This window comes from Salmo salar, chromosome 16 (genome assembly GCF_965601325.2).
Source record: "Salmo salar chromosome 16, fSalSal1, whole genome shotgun sequence".
Taxonomy (NCBI): Eukaryota; Metazoa; Chordata; class Actinopteri; order Salmoniformes; family Salmonidae; genus Salmo; species Salmo salar.
The window spans coordinates 59,843,189-59,863,974 of NC_138306.1; the positions used below are offsets into that span (position 1 = coordinate 59,843,189).

The 20,786-nt window shown below is 47.8% G+C and overlaps 1 protein-coding gene across 1 annotated transcript in view; it reads right to left on the reverse strand.

Moving 5' to 3' along the window:
• The window catches only part of atp10a (ATPase phospholipid transporting 10A), a 206,094-nt gene that overhangs the window by 138,160 nt on the left and 47,148 nt on the right, over positions 1 to 20,786 (reverse strand). The window contains exons 6-7 of the mRNA XM_082962802.1: positions 18,457 to 18,587; positions 15,104 to 15,356 (exon numbers count right to left, since the gene is read on the reverse strand). Coding sequence (XP_082818928.1) covers positions 15,104 to 15,356; positions 18,457 to 18,587 — 384 coding nt within the window. The remainder of the gene's footprint in view (positions 1 to 15,103; positions 15,357 to 18,456; positions 18,588 to 20,786) is intronic.

The following is a 20,786-nucleotide window of genomic DNA, read 5'->3' on the forward strand; positions in this document are numbered from 1 at the left end:
TCACCCTGCAGTAACCCTACAGTACAGTCACCCTACAGTACAGTAACCCTACAGTACAGTCACCCTACAGTACAGTCACCCTACAGTACAGTAACCCTACAGTACAGTAACCCTACAGTACAGTAACCCTACAGTACAGTTACCCTACAGTAACCCTACAGTACAGTCACCCTACAGTACAGTCACCCTACAGTACAGTAACCCTACAGTACAGTAACCCTACAGTACAGTCACCCTACAGTACAGTCACCGTACAGTAATGTCACCCTACAGTACAGTCACCCCACAGTACAGTCACCCCACAGTACAGTAACCCCACAGTACAGTAACCCCACAGTACAGTAACCCCACAGTACAGTAACCCCACAGTACAGTAACCCTGCAGTAACCCTACAGTACAGTAACCCTACAGTACAGTTACCCTACAGTCACCCTACAGTACAGTCACCCTACAGTACAGTCACCCTACAGTATAGTAACCCTACAGTAGTCACCCTGCAGTAACCCTAAAGTACAGTCACCCTACAGTACAGTCACCCTACAGTACAGTCACCCTACAGTACAGTAACCCTACAGTAACCCTACAGTACAGTCACCCTACAGTATAGTAACCCTACAGTATAGTAACCCTACAGTAACCCTACAGTACAGTCACCCCACACTACAGTAACCCCACAGTACAGTAACCCCACAGTACAGTAACCCCACAGTACAGTCACCCTACAGTACAGTCACCCCACAGTACAGTAACCCCGCAGTACAGTAACCCCGCAGTACAGTAACCCTGCAGTAACCCTACAGTACAGTAACCCTACAGTAACCCTACAGTACAGTCACCCTACAGTACAGTCACCCTACAGTACAGTCACCCCACAGTACAGTCACCCCACAGTACAGTAACCCTACAGTACAGTCACCCTACAGTACAGTCACCCTACAGTACAGTAACCCTACAGTACAGTAACCCTGCAGTAACCCTACAGTACAGTAACCCTACAGTACAGTAACCCTACAGTAACCCTACAGTAACCCTACAGTACACTCACCCTACAGTACAGTCACCCTACAGTACAGTAACCCTACAGTACAGTAACCCTGCAGTCACCCTACAGTACAGTCACCCTACAGTACAGTCACCCTACAGTACAGTCACCCCACAGTACAGTCACCCCACAGTACAGTAACCCCACAGTACAGTAACCCTACAGTACAGTAACCCCACAGTACAGTAACCCTGCAGTAACCCTACAGTACAGTAACCCTACAGTACAGTTACAGTACAGTCACCCTACAGTACAGTCACCCTACAGTACAGTCACCCTACAGTACAGTAACCCTACAGTACAGTAACCCTACAGTAGTCACCCTGCAGTAACCCTACAGTACAGTCACCCTACAGTACAGTCACCCTACAGTACAGTCACCCTACAGTACAGTCACCCTACAGTACAGTAACCCTACAGTACAGTAACCCTGCAGTAACCCTACAGTACAGTAACCCTACAGTACAGTTACCCTACAGTAACCCTACAGTCACCCTACAGTACAGTCACCAGTCACCCTACAGTACAGTCACCCTACAGTACAGTCACCCTACAGTACAGTAACCCTACAGTACAGTAACCCTGCAGTCACCCTACAGTACAGTCACCCTACAGTACAGTCACCCACAGTACAGTCACCCCACAGTCAGCCCCACAGTACAGTCACCCCACAGTACAGTCACCCCACAGTACAGTCACCCCACAGTACAGTAACCCTACAGTACAGTAACCCTACAGTCACCCTACAGTACAGTCACCCTACAGTACAGTCACCCTACAGTACAGTCACCCTACAGTACAGTCACCCTACAGTACAGTAACCCTACAGTAGTCACCCTGCAGTAACCCTACAGTACAGTCACCCTACAGTACAGTCACCCTACAGTACAGTCACCCTACAGTACAGTAACCCTACAGTACAGTTACCCTACAGTACAGTTACCCTACAGTACAGTTACCCTACAGTAACCCTACAGTACAGTAACCCTACAGTACAGTAACCCTACAGTACAGTAACCCCACAGTACAGTAACCCCACAGTACAGTTACCCTACAGTAACCCTACAGTACAGTAACTCTACTGTACAGTAACCCTACAGTAACCCTAAAGTACAGTAACCCTACAGTAACCCTACAGTACAGTAACCCTACAGTACAGTAACCCTACAAAACAGTCACCCTACAGTACAGTCACCCTGCAGTACAGTCACCCTGCAGTACAGTCACCCTGCAGTACAGTAACCCTGCAGTACAGTAACCCTACAGTACAGTAACCCTACAGTACAGTAACCCTGCAGTATAGCAACCCTGCAGTACAGTCACCCTGCAGTACAGTAACCCTACAGTACAGTAACCCTACAGTACAGTAACCCTACAGTACAGTCACCCTACAGTACAGTAACCCTACAGTACAGTCACCCTACAGTATAGTAACCCTACAGTATAGTAACCCTACAGTATAGTAACCCTACAGTAACCCTACAGTACAGTAACCCTACAGTACAGTAACCCTACAGTATAGTAACCCTACAGTACAGTAACCCTACAGTAACCCTACAGTACAGTAACCCTACAGTACAGTAACCCTACAGTACAGTAACCCTACAGTACAGTCACCCTACAGTAACCCTACAGTACATTCGCCCTACAGTACAGTAACCCTACAGTACAGTAACCCTACAGTATAGTAACCCTACAGTACAGTAACCCTACAGTACAGTAACCCTACAGTACAGTAACCCTACAGTAACCCTACAGTACAGTAACCCTACAGTACAGTAACCCTACAGTACAGTCACCCTACAGTACAGTAACCCTACAGTAACCCTACAGTACAGTCACCCTACAGTATAGTAACCCTACAGTATAGTAACCCTACAGTAACCCTACAGTACAGTCACCCCACACTACAGTAACCCCACAGTACAGTAACCCCACAGTACAGTAACCCCACAGTACAGTCACCCTACAGTACAGTCACCCTACAGTACAGTCACCCCACAGTACAGTAACCCCGCAGTACAGTAACCCCGCAGTACAGTAACCCTGCAGTAACCCTACAGTACAGTCACCCTACAGTATAGTAACCCTACAGTATAGTAACCCTACAGTAACCCTACAGTACAGTCACCCTACACTACAGTCACCCCACAGTACAGTAACCCCACAGTACAGTCACCCCACAGTACAGTCACCCTACAGTACAGTCACCCTACAGTACAGTCACCCTACAGTACAGTAACCCCGCAGTACAGTAACCCCGCAGTACAGTAACCCTGCAGTAACCCTACAGTACAGTAACCCTACAGTACAGTTACCCTACAGTAACCCTACAGTACAGTCACCCTACAGTACAGTCACCCTACAGTACAGTCACCCTACAGTACAGTCACCCTACAGTACAGTAACCCTGCAGTAACCCTACAGTACAGTCACCCTACAGTACAGTCACCCTACAGTACAGTAACCCTGCAGTAACCCTACAGTACAGTAACCCTACAGTACAGTTACCCTACAGTAACCCTACAGTAACCCTACAGTACAGTCACCCTACAGTACAGTCACCCTACAGTACAGTAACCCTACAGTACAGTCACCCTACAGTACAGTCACCCTACAGTACAGTCACCCCACAGTACAGTCACCCCACAGTACAGTAACCCTACAGTACAGTAACCCTACGGTACAGTAACCCCACAGTGCAGTAACCATGCAGTAACCCTACAGTACAGTAACCCTACAGTACAGTTACAGTACAGTCACCCTACAGTACAGTCACCCTACAGTACAGTAACCCTACAGTACAGTAACCCTACAGTATAGTAACCCTACAGTAGTCACCCTGCAGTAACCCTACAGTACAGTCACCCTACAGTACAGTCACCCTACAGTACAGTCACCCTACAGTACAGTAACCCTACAGTACAGTAACCCTACAGTACAGTAACCCTGCAGTAACCCTACAGTACAGTAACCCTACAGTACAGTTACCCTACAGTACAGTTACCCTACAGTAACCCTACAGTACAGTCACCCTACAGTACAGTCACCCTACAGTACAGTAACCCTACAGTACAGTAACCCTGCAGTCACCCTACAGTACAGTCACCCTACAGTACAGTCACCCTACAGTACAGTCACCCTACAGTACAGTCACCCCACAGTACAGTCACCCCACAGTACAGTAACCCTACAGTACAGTAACCCCACAGTACAGTAACCCTGCAGTAACCCTACAGTACAGTAACCCTACAGTACAGTTACCCTACAGTCACCCTACAGTACAGTCACCCTACAGTACAGTCACCCTACAGTACAGTAACCCTACAGTACAGTAACCCTACAGTATAGTAACCCTACAGTAGTCACCCTGCAGTAACCCTACAGTACAGTCACCCTACAGTACAGTAACCCTACAGTAACCCTACAGTACAGTCACCCTACAGTATAGTAACCCTACAGTATAGTAACCCTACAGTAACCCTACAGTACAGTCACCCTACACTACAGTAACCCCACAGTACAGTAACCCCACAGTACAGTAACCCCACAGTACAGTAACCCTACAGTACAGTAACCCTACAGTACAGTCACCCCACAGTACAGTAACCCCGCAGTACAGTAACCCTGCAGTAACCCTACAGTACAGTAACCCTACAGTACAGTTACCCTACAGTAACCCTACAGTACAGTCACCCTACAGTACAGTCACCCCACAGTACAGTAACCCCACAGTACAGTAACCCTACAGTACAGTCACCCTACAGTACAGTCACCCTACAGTACAGTCACCCTACAGTACAGTAACCCTGCAGTAACCCTACAGTACAGTAACCCTACAGTACAGTTACCCTACAGTAACCCTACAGTCACCCTACAGTACAGTCACCCTACAGTACAGTAACCCTACAGTACAGTAACCCTACAGTACAGTAACCCTGCAGTCACCCTACAGTACAGTCACCCTACAGTACAGTCACCCCACAGTACAGTCACCCCACAGTACAGTAACCCTACAGTACAGTAACCCCACAGTACAGTAACCCCACAGTACAGTAACCCCACAGTACAGTAACCCTGCAGTAACCCTACAGTACAGTAACCCTACAGTACAGTTACAGTAGTCACCCTACAGTACAGTCACCCTACAGTACAGTAACCCTACAGTACAGTAACCCTACAGTAGTCACCCTACAGTCACCCTACAGTACAGTCACCCTACAGTACAGTCACCCTACAGTACAGTAACCCTGCAGTACAGTAACCCTGCAGTACAGTAACCCTGCAGTACAGTAACCATACAGTACAGTAACCCTACAGTACAGTTACCCTACAGTACAGTCACCCTACAGTACAGTCACCCTACAGTACAGTCACCCTACAGTACAGTCACCCTACAGTACAGTAACCCTACAGTACAGTAACCCTACAGTAGTCACCCTGCAGTAACCCTACAGTACAGTAACCCTACAGTACAGTCACCCTACAGTACAGTCACCCTACAGTACAGTCACCCTACAGTACAGTCACCCTACAGTCACCCTACAGTCACCCTACAGTACAGTCACCCTACAGTACAGTCACCCTACAGTACAGTAACCCTACAGTACAGTCACCCTACAGTACAGTAAACCTACAGTATAGTAACCCTACAGTAGTCACCCTGCAGTAACCCTACAGTACAGTAACCCTACAGTACAGTAACCCTACAGTACAGTCACCCTACAGTACAGTCACCCTACAGTACAGTCACCCTACAGTACAGTCACCCTACAGTACAGTAACCCTACAGTACAGTTACCCTACAGTACAGTAACCCTACAGTAACCCTACAGTACAGTAACCCTACAGTACAGTAACCCCACAGTACAGTAACCCCACAGTACAGTAACCCCACAGTACAGTTACCCTACAGTAACCCTACAGTACAGTAACTCTACTGTACAGTAACCCTACAGTAACCCTACAGTACAGTAACCCTACAGTAACCCTACAGTACAGTAACCCTACAGTACAGTAACCCTACAGTACAGTCACCCTACAGTACAGTCACCCTACAGTACAGTCACACTACAGTACAGTCACCCTACAGTACAGTAACCCTACAGTACAGTAACCCTACAGTACAGTAACCCTACAGTACAGTCACCCCACAGTACAGTAACCCTATAGTACAGTCACCCCACAGTACAGTCACCCCACAGTACAGTCACCCCACAGTACAGTCACCCTACAGTACAGTAACCCTACAGTAACCCTACACTACAGTAACCCTACACTACAGTAACCCTACAGTACAGTAACCCTACAGTACAGTAACCCTACAGTAACCCTACAGTACAGTAACCCTACAGTACAGTAACCCTACAGTAAACCTACAGTACAGTAACCCTACACTACAGTAACCCTACAGTACAGTAACCCCACAGTACAGTCACCCCACAGTACAGTCACCCCACAGTACAGTAACCCTACAGTACAGTAACCCTACAGTAACCCTACAGTAACCCTACACTACAGTAACCCTACACTACAGTAACCCTACACTACAGTAACCCTACAGTAACCCTACAGTACAGTAACCCTACAGTAACCCTACAGTCACCCTACAGTACAGTCACCCTACAGTACAGTCACCCTACAGTACAGTCACCCTACAGTCACCCTACAGTACAGTCACCCTACAGTACAGTCACCCTACAGTGCAGTAACCCTACAGTACAGTAACCCTACAGTATAGTAACCCTACAGTATCATAACCCTACAGTATAGTCACCCTACAGTACAGTCACCCTACAGTACAGTAACCCTACAGTAACCCTACAGTACAGTAACCCTACAGTAACCCTACAGTACAGACACCCTACAGTACAGTCACCCTACAGTACAGTCACCCTACAGTACAGTACAGTCACCCTACAGTACAGTCACCCTACAGTATAGTAACCCTACAGTACAGTAACCCCACAGTACAGTAACCCCACAGTACAGTACAGTCACCCTACAGTACAGTACAGTCACCCTACAGTCACCCTACAGTACAGTCACCCTACAGTACAGTCACCCTACAGTACAGTCACCCTACAGTACAGTAACCCTACAGTACAGTACAGTCACCCTACAGTATAGTAACCCTACAGTACAGTACAGTCACCCTACAGTACAGTAACCCTACAGTACAGCCACCCTACAGTACAGTAACCCTACAGTACAGTAACCCTACAGTACAGTCACCCTACAGTACAGTAACCCTACAGTACAGTAACCCTACAGTACAGTCACCCTACAGTACAGTCACCCCACAGTACAGTAACCCCACAGTACAGTCACCCTACAGTACAGTCACCCTACAGTACAGTCACCCTACAGTACAGTCACCCTACAGTACAGTCACCCTACAGTACAGTAACCCTACAGTACAGTAACCCTACAGTACAGTTACCCTACAGTAACCCTACAGTAACCCTACAGTACAGTCACCCTACAGTACAGTCACCCTACAGTACAGTAACCCTACAGTACAGTAACCCTACAGTACAGTAACCCTGCAGTCACCCTACAGTACAATCACCCTACAGTACAGTCACCCTACAGTACAGTCACCCCACAGTACAGTCACCCCACAGTACAGTAACCCCACAGTACAGTAACCCTGCAGTAACCCTACAGTACAGTAACCCTACAGTACAGTTACAGTACAGTCACCCTACAGTACAGTCACCCTACAGTACAGTCACCCTACAGTACAGTAACCCTACAGTACAGTAACCCTACAGTAGTCACCCTGCAGTAACCCTACAGTACAGTCACCCTACAGTACAGTAACCCTACAGTACAGTCACCCTACAGTACAGTCACCCTACAGTACAGTCACCCTACAGTACAGTAACCCTACAGTACAGTAACCCTGCAGTAACCCTACAGTACAGTTACCCTACAGTAACCCTACAGTAACCCTACAGTACAGTCACCCTACAGTACAGTCACCCTACAGTACAGTCACCCTACAGTACAGTAACCCTACAGTACAGTAACCCTGCAGTCACCCTACAGTACAGTCACCCTACAGTACAGTCACCCCACAGTACAGTAACCCTACAGTACAGTAACCCTGCAGTACAGTAACCCTACAGTACAGTAACCCTACAGTACAGTTACCCTACAGTAACCCTACAGTACAGTCACCCTACAGTACAGTCACCCTACAGTACAGTAACCCTACAGTACAGTAACCCTACAGTAGTCACCCTGCAGTAGTCACCCTGCAGTAACCCTACAGTACAGTCACCCTACAGTACAGTCACCCTACAGTACAGTAACCCTACAGTACAGTCACCCTACAGTACAGTCACCCTACAGTACAGTCACCCTACAGTACAGTAACCCTACAGTACAGTAACCCTACAGTATAGTAACCCTACAGTAGTCACCCTGCAGTAACCCTACAGTACAGTAACCCTACAGTACAGTCACCCTACAGTACAGTCACCCTACAGTACAGTAACCCTACAGTACAGTTACCCTACAGTACAGTAACCCTACAGTAACCCTACAGTACAGTAACCCCACAGTACAGTAACCCCACAGTACAGTAACCCCACAGTACAGTTACCCTACAGTAACCCTACAGTACAGTAACTACTGTACAGTAACCCTACAGTAACCCTACAGTACAGTAACCCTACAGTAACCCTACAGTACAGTAACCCTACAGTACAGTCACCCTACAGTACAGTCACCCTACAGTACAGTCACCCTACAGTACAGTCACCCTACAGTACAGTCACACTACAGTACAGTCACCCTACAGTACAGTAACCCTGCAGTACAGTAACCCTACAGTACAGTAACCCTACAGTACAGTAACCCTACAGTACAGTCACCCCACAGTACAGTCACCCTACAGTACAGTAACCCTACAGTAACCCTACACTACAGTAACCCTACACTACAGTAACCCTACAGTACAGTAACCCTACAGTACAGTAACCCTACAGTACAGTAACCCTACAGTAACCCTACAGTACAGTAACCCTACAGTACAGTAACCCTACAGTAAACCTACAGTACAGTAACCCTACACTACAGTAACCCTACAGTACAGTAACCCCACAGTACAGTCACCCCACAGTACAGTCACCCCACAGTACAGTAACCCTACAGTACAGTAACCCTACAGTAACCCTACAGTAACCCTACACTACAGTAACCCTACACTACAGTAACCCTACAGTAACCCTACAGTACAGTAACCCTACAGTAACCCTACAGTACAGTAACCCTACAGTAACCCTACAGTCACCCTACAGTACAGTCACCCTACAGTACAGTCACCCTACAGTACAGTCACCCTACAGTAACCCTACAGTACAGTCACCCTACAGTACAGTCACCCTACAGTGCAGTAACCCTACAGTACAGTAACCCTACAGTATAGTAACCCTACAGTATCATAACCCTACAGTATAGTCACCCTACAGTACAGTCACCCTACAGTACAGTAACCCTACAGTAACCCTACAGTACAGTAACCCTACAGTAACCCTACAGTACAGACACCCTACAGTACAGTCACCCTACAGTACAGTCACCCTACAGTACAGTACAGTCACCCTACAGTACAGTCACCCTACAGTACAGTAACCCTACAGTATAGTAACCCTACAGTACAGTAACCCCACAGTACAGTACAGTCACCCTACAGTACAGTACAGTCACCCTACAGTCACCCTACAGTACAGTCACCCTACAGTACAGTCACCCTACAGTACAGTCACCCTACAGTACAGTACAGTCACCCTACAGTATAGTAACCCTACAGTACAGTACAGTCACCCTACAGTACAGTAACCCTACAGTACAGCCACCCTACAGTACAGTAACCCTACAGTACAGTAACCCTACAGTACAGTCACCCTACAGTACAGTAACCCTACAGTACAGTAACCCTACAGTAACCCTACAGTACAGTAACCCTACAGTACAGTAACCCTACAGTACAGTTACCCTACAGTAACCCTACAGTACAGTCACCCTACAGTACAGTCACCCCACAGTACAGTAACCCCACAGTACAGTAACCCTACAGTACAGTCACCCTACAGTACAGTCACCCTACAGTACAGTCACCCTACAGTACAGTCACCCTACAGTACAGTCACCCTACAGTACAGTAACCCTGCAGTAACCCTACAGTACAGTAACCCTACAGTACAGTTACCCTACAGTAACCCTACAGTAACCCTACAGTACAGTCACCCTACAGTACAGTAACCCTACAGTACAGTAACCCTGCAGTCACCCTACAGTACAGTCACCCTACAGTACAGTCACCCCACAGTACAGTCACCCCACAGTACAGTCACCCCACAGTACAGTCACCCCACAGTACAGTAACCCCACAGTACAGTAACCCTACAGTACAGTAACCCTACAGTACAGTAACCCCACAGTACAGTAACCCTGCAGTAACCCTACAGTACAGTAACCCTACAGTACAGTTACAGTACAGTCACCCTACAGTACAGTAACCCTACAGTACAGTAACCCTACAGTAGTCACCCTGCAGTAACCCTACAGTACAGTCACCCTACAGTACAGTCACCCTACAGTACAGTCACCCTACAGTACAGTCACCCTACAGTACAGTAACCCTACAGTACAGTAACCCTGCAGTAACCCTGCAGTAACCCTACAGTACAGTAACCCTACAGTACAGTTACCCTACAGTAACCCTACAGTAACCCTACAGTACAGTCACCCTACAGTACAGTCACCCTACAGTACAGTAACCCTACAGTACAGTAACCCTACAGTACAGTAACCCTGCAGTCACCCTACAGTACAGTCACCCTACAGTACAGTAACCCTACAGTACAGTAACCCCTCAGCAGTCACCCTACAGTACAGTCACCCTACAGTACAGTCACCCCACAGTACAGTAACCCCACAGTACAGTAACCCTACAGTACAGTAACCCTACAGTACAGTTACCCTACAGTCACCCTACAGTACAGTCACCCTACAGTACAGTCACCCTACAGTACAGTAACCCTACAGTACAGTCACCCTACAGTACAGTCACCCTACAGTACAGTAACCCTACAGTAGTCACCCTGCAGTAACCCTACAGTACAGTAACCCTACAGTACAGTCACCCTACAGTACAGTCACCCTACAGTATAGTAACCCTACAGTACAGTAACCCTACAGTACAGTAACCCTACAGTACAGTTACCCTACAGTACAGTAACCCTACAGTAACCCTACAGTACAGTAACCCTACAGTACAGTAACCCTACAGTACAGTAACCCCACAGTACAGTAACCCCACAGTACAGTTACCCTACAGTAACCCTACAGTACAGTAACTCTACTGTACAGTAACCCTACAGTAACCCTACAGTACAGTAACCCTACAGTCACCCTACAGTACAGTCACCCTACAGTACAGTCACCCTACAGTACAGTAACCCTACAGTACAGTAACCCTACAGTACAGTAACCCTGCAGTACAGTAACCCTACAGTACAGTAACCCTACAGTACAGTCACCCCACAGTACAGTAACCCTATAGTACAGTCACCCCACAGTACAGCACCCCACAGTACAGTCACCCCACAGTACAGTCACCCTACAGTACAGTAACCCTACAGTAACCCTACACTACAGTAACCCTACACTACAGTAACCCTACAGTACAGTAACCCTACAGTACAGTAACCCTACAGTAACCCTACAGTACAGTAACCCTACAGTACAGTAACCCTACAGTAAACCTACAGTACAGTAACCCTACACTACAGTAACCCTACAGTACAGTCAGCCCACAGTACAGTCACCCCACAGTACAGTAACCCTACAGTACAGTAACCCTACAGTAACCCTACACTACAGTAACCCTACACTACAGTAACCCTACACTACAGTAACCCTACAGTAACCCTACAGTACAGTAACCCTACAGTAACCCTACAGTAACCCTACAGTCACCCTACAGTACAGTCACCCTACAGTACAGTCACCCTACAGTACAGTCACCCTACAGTAACCCTACAGTACAGTCACCCTACAGTACAGTCACCCTACAGTACAGTCACCCTACAGTACAGTAACCCTACAGTACAGTAACCCTACAGTATAGTAACCCTACAGTATCATAACCCTACAGTATAGTCACCCTACAGTACAGTCACCCTACAGTACAGTAACCCTACAGTAACCCTACAGTACAGTAACCCTACAGTAACCCTACAGTACAGTCACCCTACAGTACAGTCACCCTACAGTACAGTACAGTCACCCTACAGTACAGTCACCCTACAGTACAGTAACCCTACAGTATAGTAACCCTACAGTACAGTAACCCCACAGTACAGTAACCCTACAGTACAGTACAGTCACCCTACAGTACAGTACAGTCACCCTACAGTACAGTCACCCTACAGTACAGTACAGTCACCCTACAGTACAGTCACCCTACAGTACAGTCACCCTACAGTACAGTACAGTCACCCTACAGTATAGTAACCCTACAGTACAGTACAGTCACCCTACAGTACAGTAACCCTACAGTACAGCCACCCTACAGTACAGTAACCCTACAGTACAGTAACCCTACAGTACAGTCACCCTACAGTACAGTAACCCTACAGTAACCCTACAGTACAGTAACCCTACAGTACAGTAACCCCACAGTACAGTCACCCTACAGTACCCCTACAGTACAGTCACCCTACAGTACAGTCACCCTACAGTACAGTAACCCCACAGTACAGTCACCCTACAGTACAGTCACCCTACAGTACAGTCACCCTACAGTACAGTCACCCTACAGTACAGTCACCCTACAGTACAGTCACCCTACAGTACAGTCACCCTACAGTACAGTAACCCTGCAGTAACCCTACAGTACAGTAACCCTACAGTACAGTCACCCTACAGTACAGTCACCCTACAGTAACCCTACAGTAACCCTACAGTATAGTAACCCTACAGTACAGTACAGTAACCCTACAGTACAGTAACCCTACAGTACAGTCACCCTGCAGTATAGTAACCCTACAGTACAGTAACCCTGCAGTAACCCTACAGTACAGTAACCCTACAGTACAGTAACTCTGCAGTAACCCTACAGTGCAGTAAACCTACAGTACAGTCACCCTGCAGTATAGTAACCCTGCAGTATAGTAACCCTACAGTACAGTAACCCTGCAGTAACCCTACAGTACAGTAACCCTACAGTAACCCTACAGTATCCCTACAGTAACCCTACAGTATAGTAACCCTACAGTAACCCTACAGTACAGTCACCCCGTACGAGCCTACAGTAACCCTACAGTACAGTAACCCTACAGTACAGTAACCCTACAGTACAGTAACCCCACAGTAACCCTAAAGTACAGTAACCCTACAGTACAGTAACCCTACAGTACAGCCCTCAGCACCCCGTACAGTCACCCTACAGTACAGTCACCCTACAGTACAGTCACCCTACAGTACAGTACAGTCACCCTACAGTACAGTCACCCTACAGTACAGTAACCCTACAGTATAGTAACCCTACAGTACAGTAACCCCACAGTACAGTAACCCTACAGTACAGTACAGTCACCCTACAGTACAGTCACCCTACAGTACAGTACAGTCACCCTACAGTACAGTCACCCTACAGTACAGTAACCCTACAGTACAGTACAGTCACCCTACAGTATAGTAACCCTACAGTACAGTACAGTCACCCTACAGTACAGTAACCCTACAGTACAGCCACCCTACAGTACAGTAACCCTACAGTACAGTCACCCTACAGTACAGTCACCCTACAGTAACCCTACAGTACCCCTACAGTACAGTAACCCTACAGTACAGTAACCCCACAGTACAGTCACCCTACAGTAACCCTACAGTACAGTCACCCTACAGTACAGTAACCCCACAGTACAGTCACCCTACAGTACAGTCACCCTACAGTACAGTCACCCTACAGTACAGTAACCCCACAGTACAGTAACCCTACAGTCACCCTACAGTCACCCTACAGTACAGTCACCCTACAGTACAGTCACCCTACAGTACAGTCACCCTACAGTATAGTCACCCTACAGTATAGTCACCCTACAGTATAGTAACCCTACAGTACAGTCACCCTACAGTACAGTCACCCTACAGTACAGTACAGTAACCCTACAGTACAGTAACCCTACAGTACAGTAACCCTACAGTACAGTAACCCTGCAGTAACCCTACAGTGCAGTAACCCTACAGTACAGTAACCCTACAGTACAGTCACCCTGCAGTATAGTAACCCTACAGTACAGTAACCCTGCAGTAACCCTACAGTACAGTAACCCTACAGTACAGTCACCCTACAGTACAGTCACCCTACAGTAACCCTACAGTAACCCTACAGTATAGTAACCCTACAGTACAGTAACCCTACAGTACAGTAACCCTACAGTACAGTACAGTAACCCTACAGTACAGTAACCCTGCAGTAACCCTACAGTGCAGTAACCCTACAGTACAGTAACCCTACAGTACAGTCACCCTGCAGTATAGTAACCCTACAGTACAGTAACCCTGCAGTAACCCTACAGTACAGTAACCCTACAGTACAGTAACCCTGCAGTAACCCTACAGTGCAGTAACCCTACAGTACAGTAACCCTACAGTACAGTCACCCTGCAGTATAGTAACCCTACAGTACAGTAACCCTGCAGTAACCCTACAGTACAGTAACCCTACAGTACAGTCACCCTACAGTAACCCTACAGTAACCCTACAGTATAGTAACCCTACAGTAACCCTACAGTACAGTCACCCTACAGTACAGTCACCCTACAGTACAGTAACCCTACAGTAACCCTACAGTACAGTAACCCTACAGTACAGTAACCCTACAGTACAGTAACCATACAGTAACCCTACAGTAACCCTACAGTACAGTAACCCTACAGTACAGTAACCCTACAGTACAGTAACCCCACAGTAACCCTAAAGTACAGTAACCCTACAGTACAGTAACCTTACAGTACAGTAACCCTACAGTACAGTCTCACCGTTGGCATCATGGCTGTATTCCACCCCGGCCACCGTACACCTCCTGAACACCATCTTGTTCTCTGTGAGTGTCCCGGTCTTGTCGGAGAAGATGTACTGCATCTGACCGAGGTCTTCGGTGATGTTCAGAGCTCTACACTGCAGATGAGAGTCGGTCTCCTCATCATACAGGTCTTGGTCCTGATGGATGAAATAAACCTGGCAGATCTTCACAATCTCTATGGACACGAACAGCGAGACCGGGATCAGGACCTGAAGACGGAAGAGATTATATTACAGACGACGGGAGACAACAACAAGAGCAGGAAACCCAACACCGTCATGTACAGCTCTGACAGGACAGGTTACAGACAAGAGTCTGAGCTTGTGTTCCAAATGGAACCCTATTCCCTATATAGTGCACTACTTTAGACCAGAGCCCTATTCCCTACATAGTGCTCTACTTAAGATCAGTACTTAAGATAACTGACAGGGATCTGAAGGGAGAGATCTACATTGGAATAAAAAGTACAGTGAGGGGAAAAAAGTATTTGATCCCCTGCTGATTTTGTACGTTTGCCCACTGACAAAGAAATGATCAGTCTATCATTTTAATGGTAGGTTTATTTGAAAAAAAATCCTGAAAAACGCATGTCAAAAATGTTATAAATTGATTTGCATTTTAATGAGGGAAATAAGTATTTGACCGCCTCTCAATCAGAAAGATTTCTGGCTACCAGGTGTCTTTTACACAGGGCTGAGATTAGGAGCACACTCTTAAAGGGAGTTCTCCTAATCTCAGCTTGTTACCTGAGAGAGGGAGTGAGAGCGAATAGAATTCAATAGAGGGGGCGAGAGGGAGTGAGAGCGAATTGAATTGAATAGAGGGGGCGAGAGGGAGTGAGGGCCCATTGAATTGAATAGAGGGGTGCGAGAGGGAGTGAGAGCCCATTGAATTGAATAGCGAGGGGGCGAGAGGGAGTGAGGGCCCATTGAATTGAATAGAGGGGTGCGAGAGGGAGTGAGGGCCCATTGAATTGAATAGAGGGGTGCGAGAGGGAGTGAGGGCCCATTGAATTGAATAGAGGGGTGCGAGAGGGAGTGAGGGCCCATTGAATTGAATAGAGAGGGCGAGAGGGAGTGAGGGCGAATAGAATTGAATAGAGAGGTCGAGAGGGAGTGAGGGCCCATTGAATAGAATAGAGAGGGCGAGAGAGAATGAGACCCCATTGAATTGAATAGAGGGGGCGAGAGGGAATGAGACCCCATTGAATTGAATAGAGGGGTGCGAGAGGGAGTGAGGGCCCATTGAATTGAATAGAGAGGGCGAGAGGGAGTGAGGGCCCATTGAATTGAATAGAGGGGGCGAGAGGGAGTGAGAGCCCATTGAATTGAATAGAGGGGTGCGAGAGGGAGTGAGGGCCCATTGAATTGAATAGAGGGGTGCGAGAGGGAGTGAGGGCCCATTGAATTGAATAGAGAGGGCGAGAGGGAGTGAGGGCCCATTGAATTGAATAGAGAGGGCGAGAGGGAGTGAGGGCCCATTGAATTGAATAGAGGGGGCGAGAGGGAGTGAGAGCCCATTGAATTGAATAGAGGGGTGCGAGAGGGAGTGAGGGCCCATTGAATTGAATAGAGGGGTGCGAGAGGGAGTGAGGGCCCATTGAATTGAATAGAGAGGGCGAGAGCCCATTGAATTGAATAGAGAGGGCGAGAGCCCATTGAATTGAATAGAGGGGGCGAGAGGGAGTGAGAGCCCATTGAATTGAATAGAGAGGGGCGAGAGGGAGTGAGAGCCCATTGAATTGAATAGAGAGGGCGAGAGGGAGTGAGGGCCCATTGAATTGAATAGAGAGGACGAGAGGGAGTGAGGGCCCATTGAATTGAATAGAGAGGGCGAGAGGGTGTGAGGGCCCATTGAATTGAATAGAGAGGGCGAGAGGGAGCGAGAGCCCATTGAATTGAATAGAGGGGTGCGAGAGGGAGTGAGGGCCCATTGAATTGAATAGAGGGGTGCGAGAGGGAGTGAGGGCCCATTGAATTGAATAGAGAGGGCGAGAGGGAGTGAGGGCCCATTGAATTGAATAGAGGGGTGCGAGAGGGAGTGAGGGCCCATTGAATTGAATAGAGGGGTGCGAGAGGGAGTGAGGGCCCATTGAATTGAATAGAGGGGTGCGAGAGGGAGTGAGGGCCCATTGAATTGAATAGAGGGGTGCGAGAGGGAGTGAGACCCCATTGAATTGAATAGAGGGGGCGAGAGGGAATGAGACCCCATTGAATTGAATAGAGGGGGTGAGAGGGAGTGAGGGCCCATTGAATAGAATAGAGAGGGCGAGAGAGAATGAGACCCCATTGAATTGAATAGAGGGGGCGAGAGGGAATGAGACCCCATTGAATTGAATAGAGAGGGCGAGAGGGAGTGAGGGCCCATTGAATTGAATAGAGAGGGCGAGAGGGAGTGAGGGCCCATTGAATTGAATAGAGGGGTGCGAGAGGGAGTGAGGGCCCATTGAATTGAATAGAGAGGGCGAGAGGGAGTGAGAGCCCATTGAATTGAATAGAGGGGTGCGAGAGGGAGTGAGGGCCCATTGAATTGAATAGAGGGGTGCGAGAGGGAGTGAGGGCCCATTGAATTGAATAGAGGGGTGCGAGAGGGAGTGAGACCCCATTGAATTGAATAGAGGGGGCGAGAGGGAATGAGACCCCATTGAATTGAATAGAGGGGGCGAGAGAGAATGAGACCCCATTGAATAGAATAGAGAGGGCGAGAGAGAATGAGACCCCATTGAATTGAATAGAGGGGGCGAGAGGGAGTGAGAGCCCATTGAATTGAATAGAGGGGTGCGAGAGGGAGTGAGGGCCCATTGAATTGAATAGAGGGGTGCGAGAGGGAGTGAGGGCCCATTGAATTGAATAGAGGGGTGCGAGAGGGAGTGAGGGCCCATTGAATTGAATAGAGGGGTGCGAGAGGGAGTGAGGGCCCATTGAATTGAATAGAGGGGTGCGAGAGGGAGTGAGGGCCCATTGAATTGAATAGAGGGGTGCGAGAGGGAGTGAGGGCCCATTGAATTGAATAGAGGGGTGCGAGAGGGAGTGAGGGCCCATTGAATTGAATAGAGGGGTGCGAGAGGGAGTGAGGGCCCATTGAATTGAATAGAGGGGTGCGAGAGGGAGTGAGGGCCCATTGAATTGAATAGAGGGGTGCGAGAGGGAGTGAGGGCCCATTGAATTGAATAGAGAGGGCGAGAGGGAGTGAGGGCCCATTGAATTGAATAGAGGGGGCGAGAGGGAATGAGACCCCATTGAATTGAATAGAGGGGGCGAGAGGGAGTGAGGGCCCATTGAATTGAATAGAGAGGGAGTGAGGGCGTACCTGAAAGACGATGATCATGGTGAGGAAGAGATAGACGGCAGACAGGACAGGTGACAGGTCAGCTCCTTCAGGACTAAGAACATCAAACACGGGTCTCTTATCTCCGTACTGGTACATCCACAACCCGTGACCTGAGACAACAAGGTCAAAGGTAATTATAGACTAACTACATCCACAACCCTGGAGAATCAACAGGTCAATTAGGTCAATTAAATCATAACAGCTAGAAAATATGTGGCCTTGTTACAGGCTGTCACGTATATAGTCTACGTCCATGTTTGTGGCCTTGTTACAGGCTGTCACGTATATATTCTACGTCCATGTTTGTGGCCTTGTTACAGGCTGTCACGTATATATTCTACGTCCATGTTGGTGGCCTTGTTACAGGCTGTCACGTATATAGTCTACGTCCATGTTTGTGGCCTTGTTACAGGCTGTCACGTATATAGTCTACGTCCATGTTTGTGGCCTTGTTACAGGCCGTCACGTATATATTCTACGTCCATGTTTGTGGCCTTGTTACAGGCTGTCACGTATATATTCTACGTCCATGTTTGTGGCCTTGTTAAAGGCCGTCACGTATATAGTCTACGTCCATGTTTGTGGCCTTGTTACACGCTGTCACGTATATAGTCTACGTCCATGTTTGTGGCCTTGTTACAGGCTGTCACGTATATATTCTACGTCCATGTTTGTGGCCTTGTTACAGGCTGTCACGTATATAGTCTACGTCCATGTTTTTCCATTGACGGCGACTTTAGGAACAAGTGTTTAAATCAATACTTTTAAGGTTGCTGTTCTCTGGGATAATATGTACCTGTACATCTTGCTGTAACTTCTGACACATCCCCAACAAACCAACAAAGTAAAATCATAACAGTTTGTTTAATTTGATCTATTAAACCAGGACAGTTCCCTCAGTAACAGTTGCCAGTCCTGAGGTAAGTACAATATGTCCTTCTACTGAGTCAAGTATTTTAAATGTACACTTTCCATTGAACACCAGAAAGAGACAGGAAGTTTAGAGGTTTAGGGTTTAGTTTCAGAACCTGTTTGTGATCAACTGTCACAAGTTGCTGATATGTCTGCATACCACAGAGCTAACCAATGTCTAACAACTAGATTGGGATATTTTTGGTTATAAACTCAGCAACAAAAAAAAAGAAACGTCCCTTTTTCAGGACCCTGTCTTTCAAAGATAATTAGTAAAAATCCAAATAACTTCACAGATCTTCATTGTAAAGGGTTTAAACACTGTTTCCCCATGTTTGTTCAATGAACCATAAACAATTACTGAACATGCACCTGTGGAACGGTCGTTAAGACACTAACAGCTTACAGACGGTAGGCAATTAAGGTCACAGTTATGAAAACTTAGGACACTAAAGAGGCCTTTCTACTGACTCTGAAATACACCAAAATGAAAGATGCCCAGGGTCCCTGCTCATCTGCGTGAAGGTGCCTTAGGCATGCTGCAAGGAGTCATGAGGACTGCAGATGCAGCCAGGGTGTCACGACTTCCACTGAAGTCAGCTCCTCTCCTTGTTCGGGCGGCGTTCGGCTCCTCTCCTTGTTCGGGCGGCGTTCGGCTCCTCTCCTTGTTCGGGCGGCGCTCGGGCGGTCGACGTCACCGGCTTTCTAGCCATCGCCGCTCCATTTCTCATATGTCCATTTGTTTTGTCTTGTTCCATTACACACCTGGTTTTCATTCCATAATCACACTGCATGTATTTAGCCCTCTGTTCCCCTCCATGCCTTTGTGTGTAATTGTTTCTTGTTATGTGGATATTGTTCAGGCGCCATACTTTTGTTATGTTCCGTGTTTTTGGCACGTTTATGTTTTTATGTGCTGTCGTTTTTGGACCGGAATTAAAGTGCGCCTGTTTACTACACTCTGATCTCCTGCACCTGACTTCGCCTCCGTACACACCCCTAACACAGGGCAATAAATTGCAATGTCCGTACTGTGAGACGCCTAAGACAGCGCTACAGGGAGACAGGACGGACAGCTGATCGTCCTCGCAGCGGCAGACCACGTGTAACAACACCTGCACAGGATCGGTACATCCGAACATCACACCTGCGGGACAGGTACAGGATGGCAACAACAACTGCCCGAGTTACACCAGGAACACACAATCCCTCCATCAGTGCTCAGACTGTCCGCAATAGGCTGAGAGAGGCTGGACTGAGGGCTTGTAGGCCTGTTGTAAGGCAGGTCCTCACCAGACATCACCGGCAACAATGTCGCCTATGGGCACAAACCCACCGTCGCTGGACCAGACAGGACTGGCAAAAAGTGCTCTTCATTGACGAGTCGCGGTTTTGTC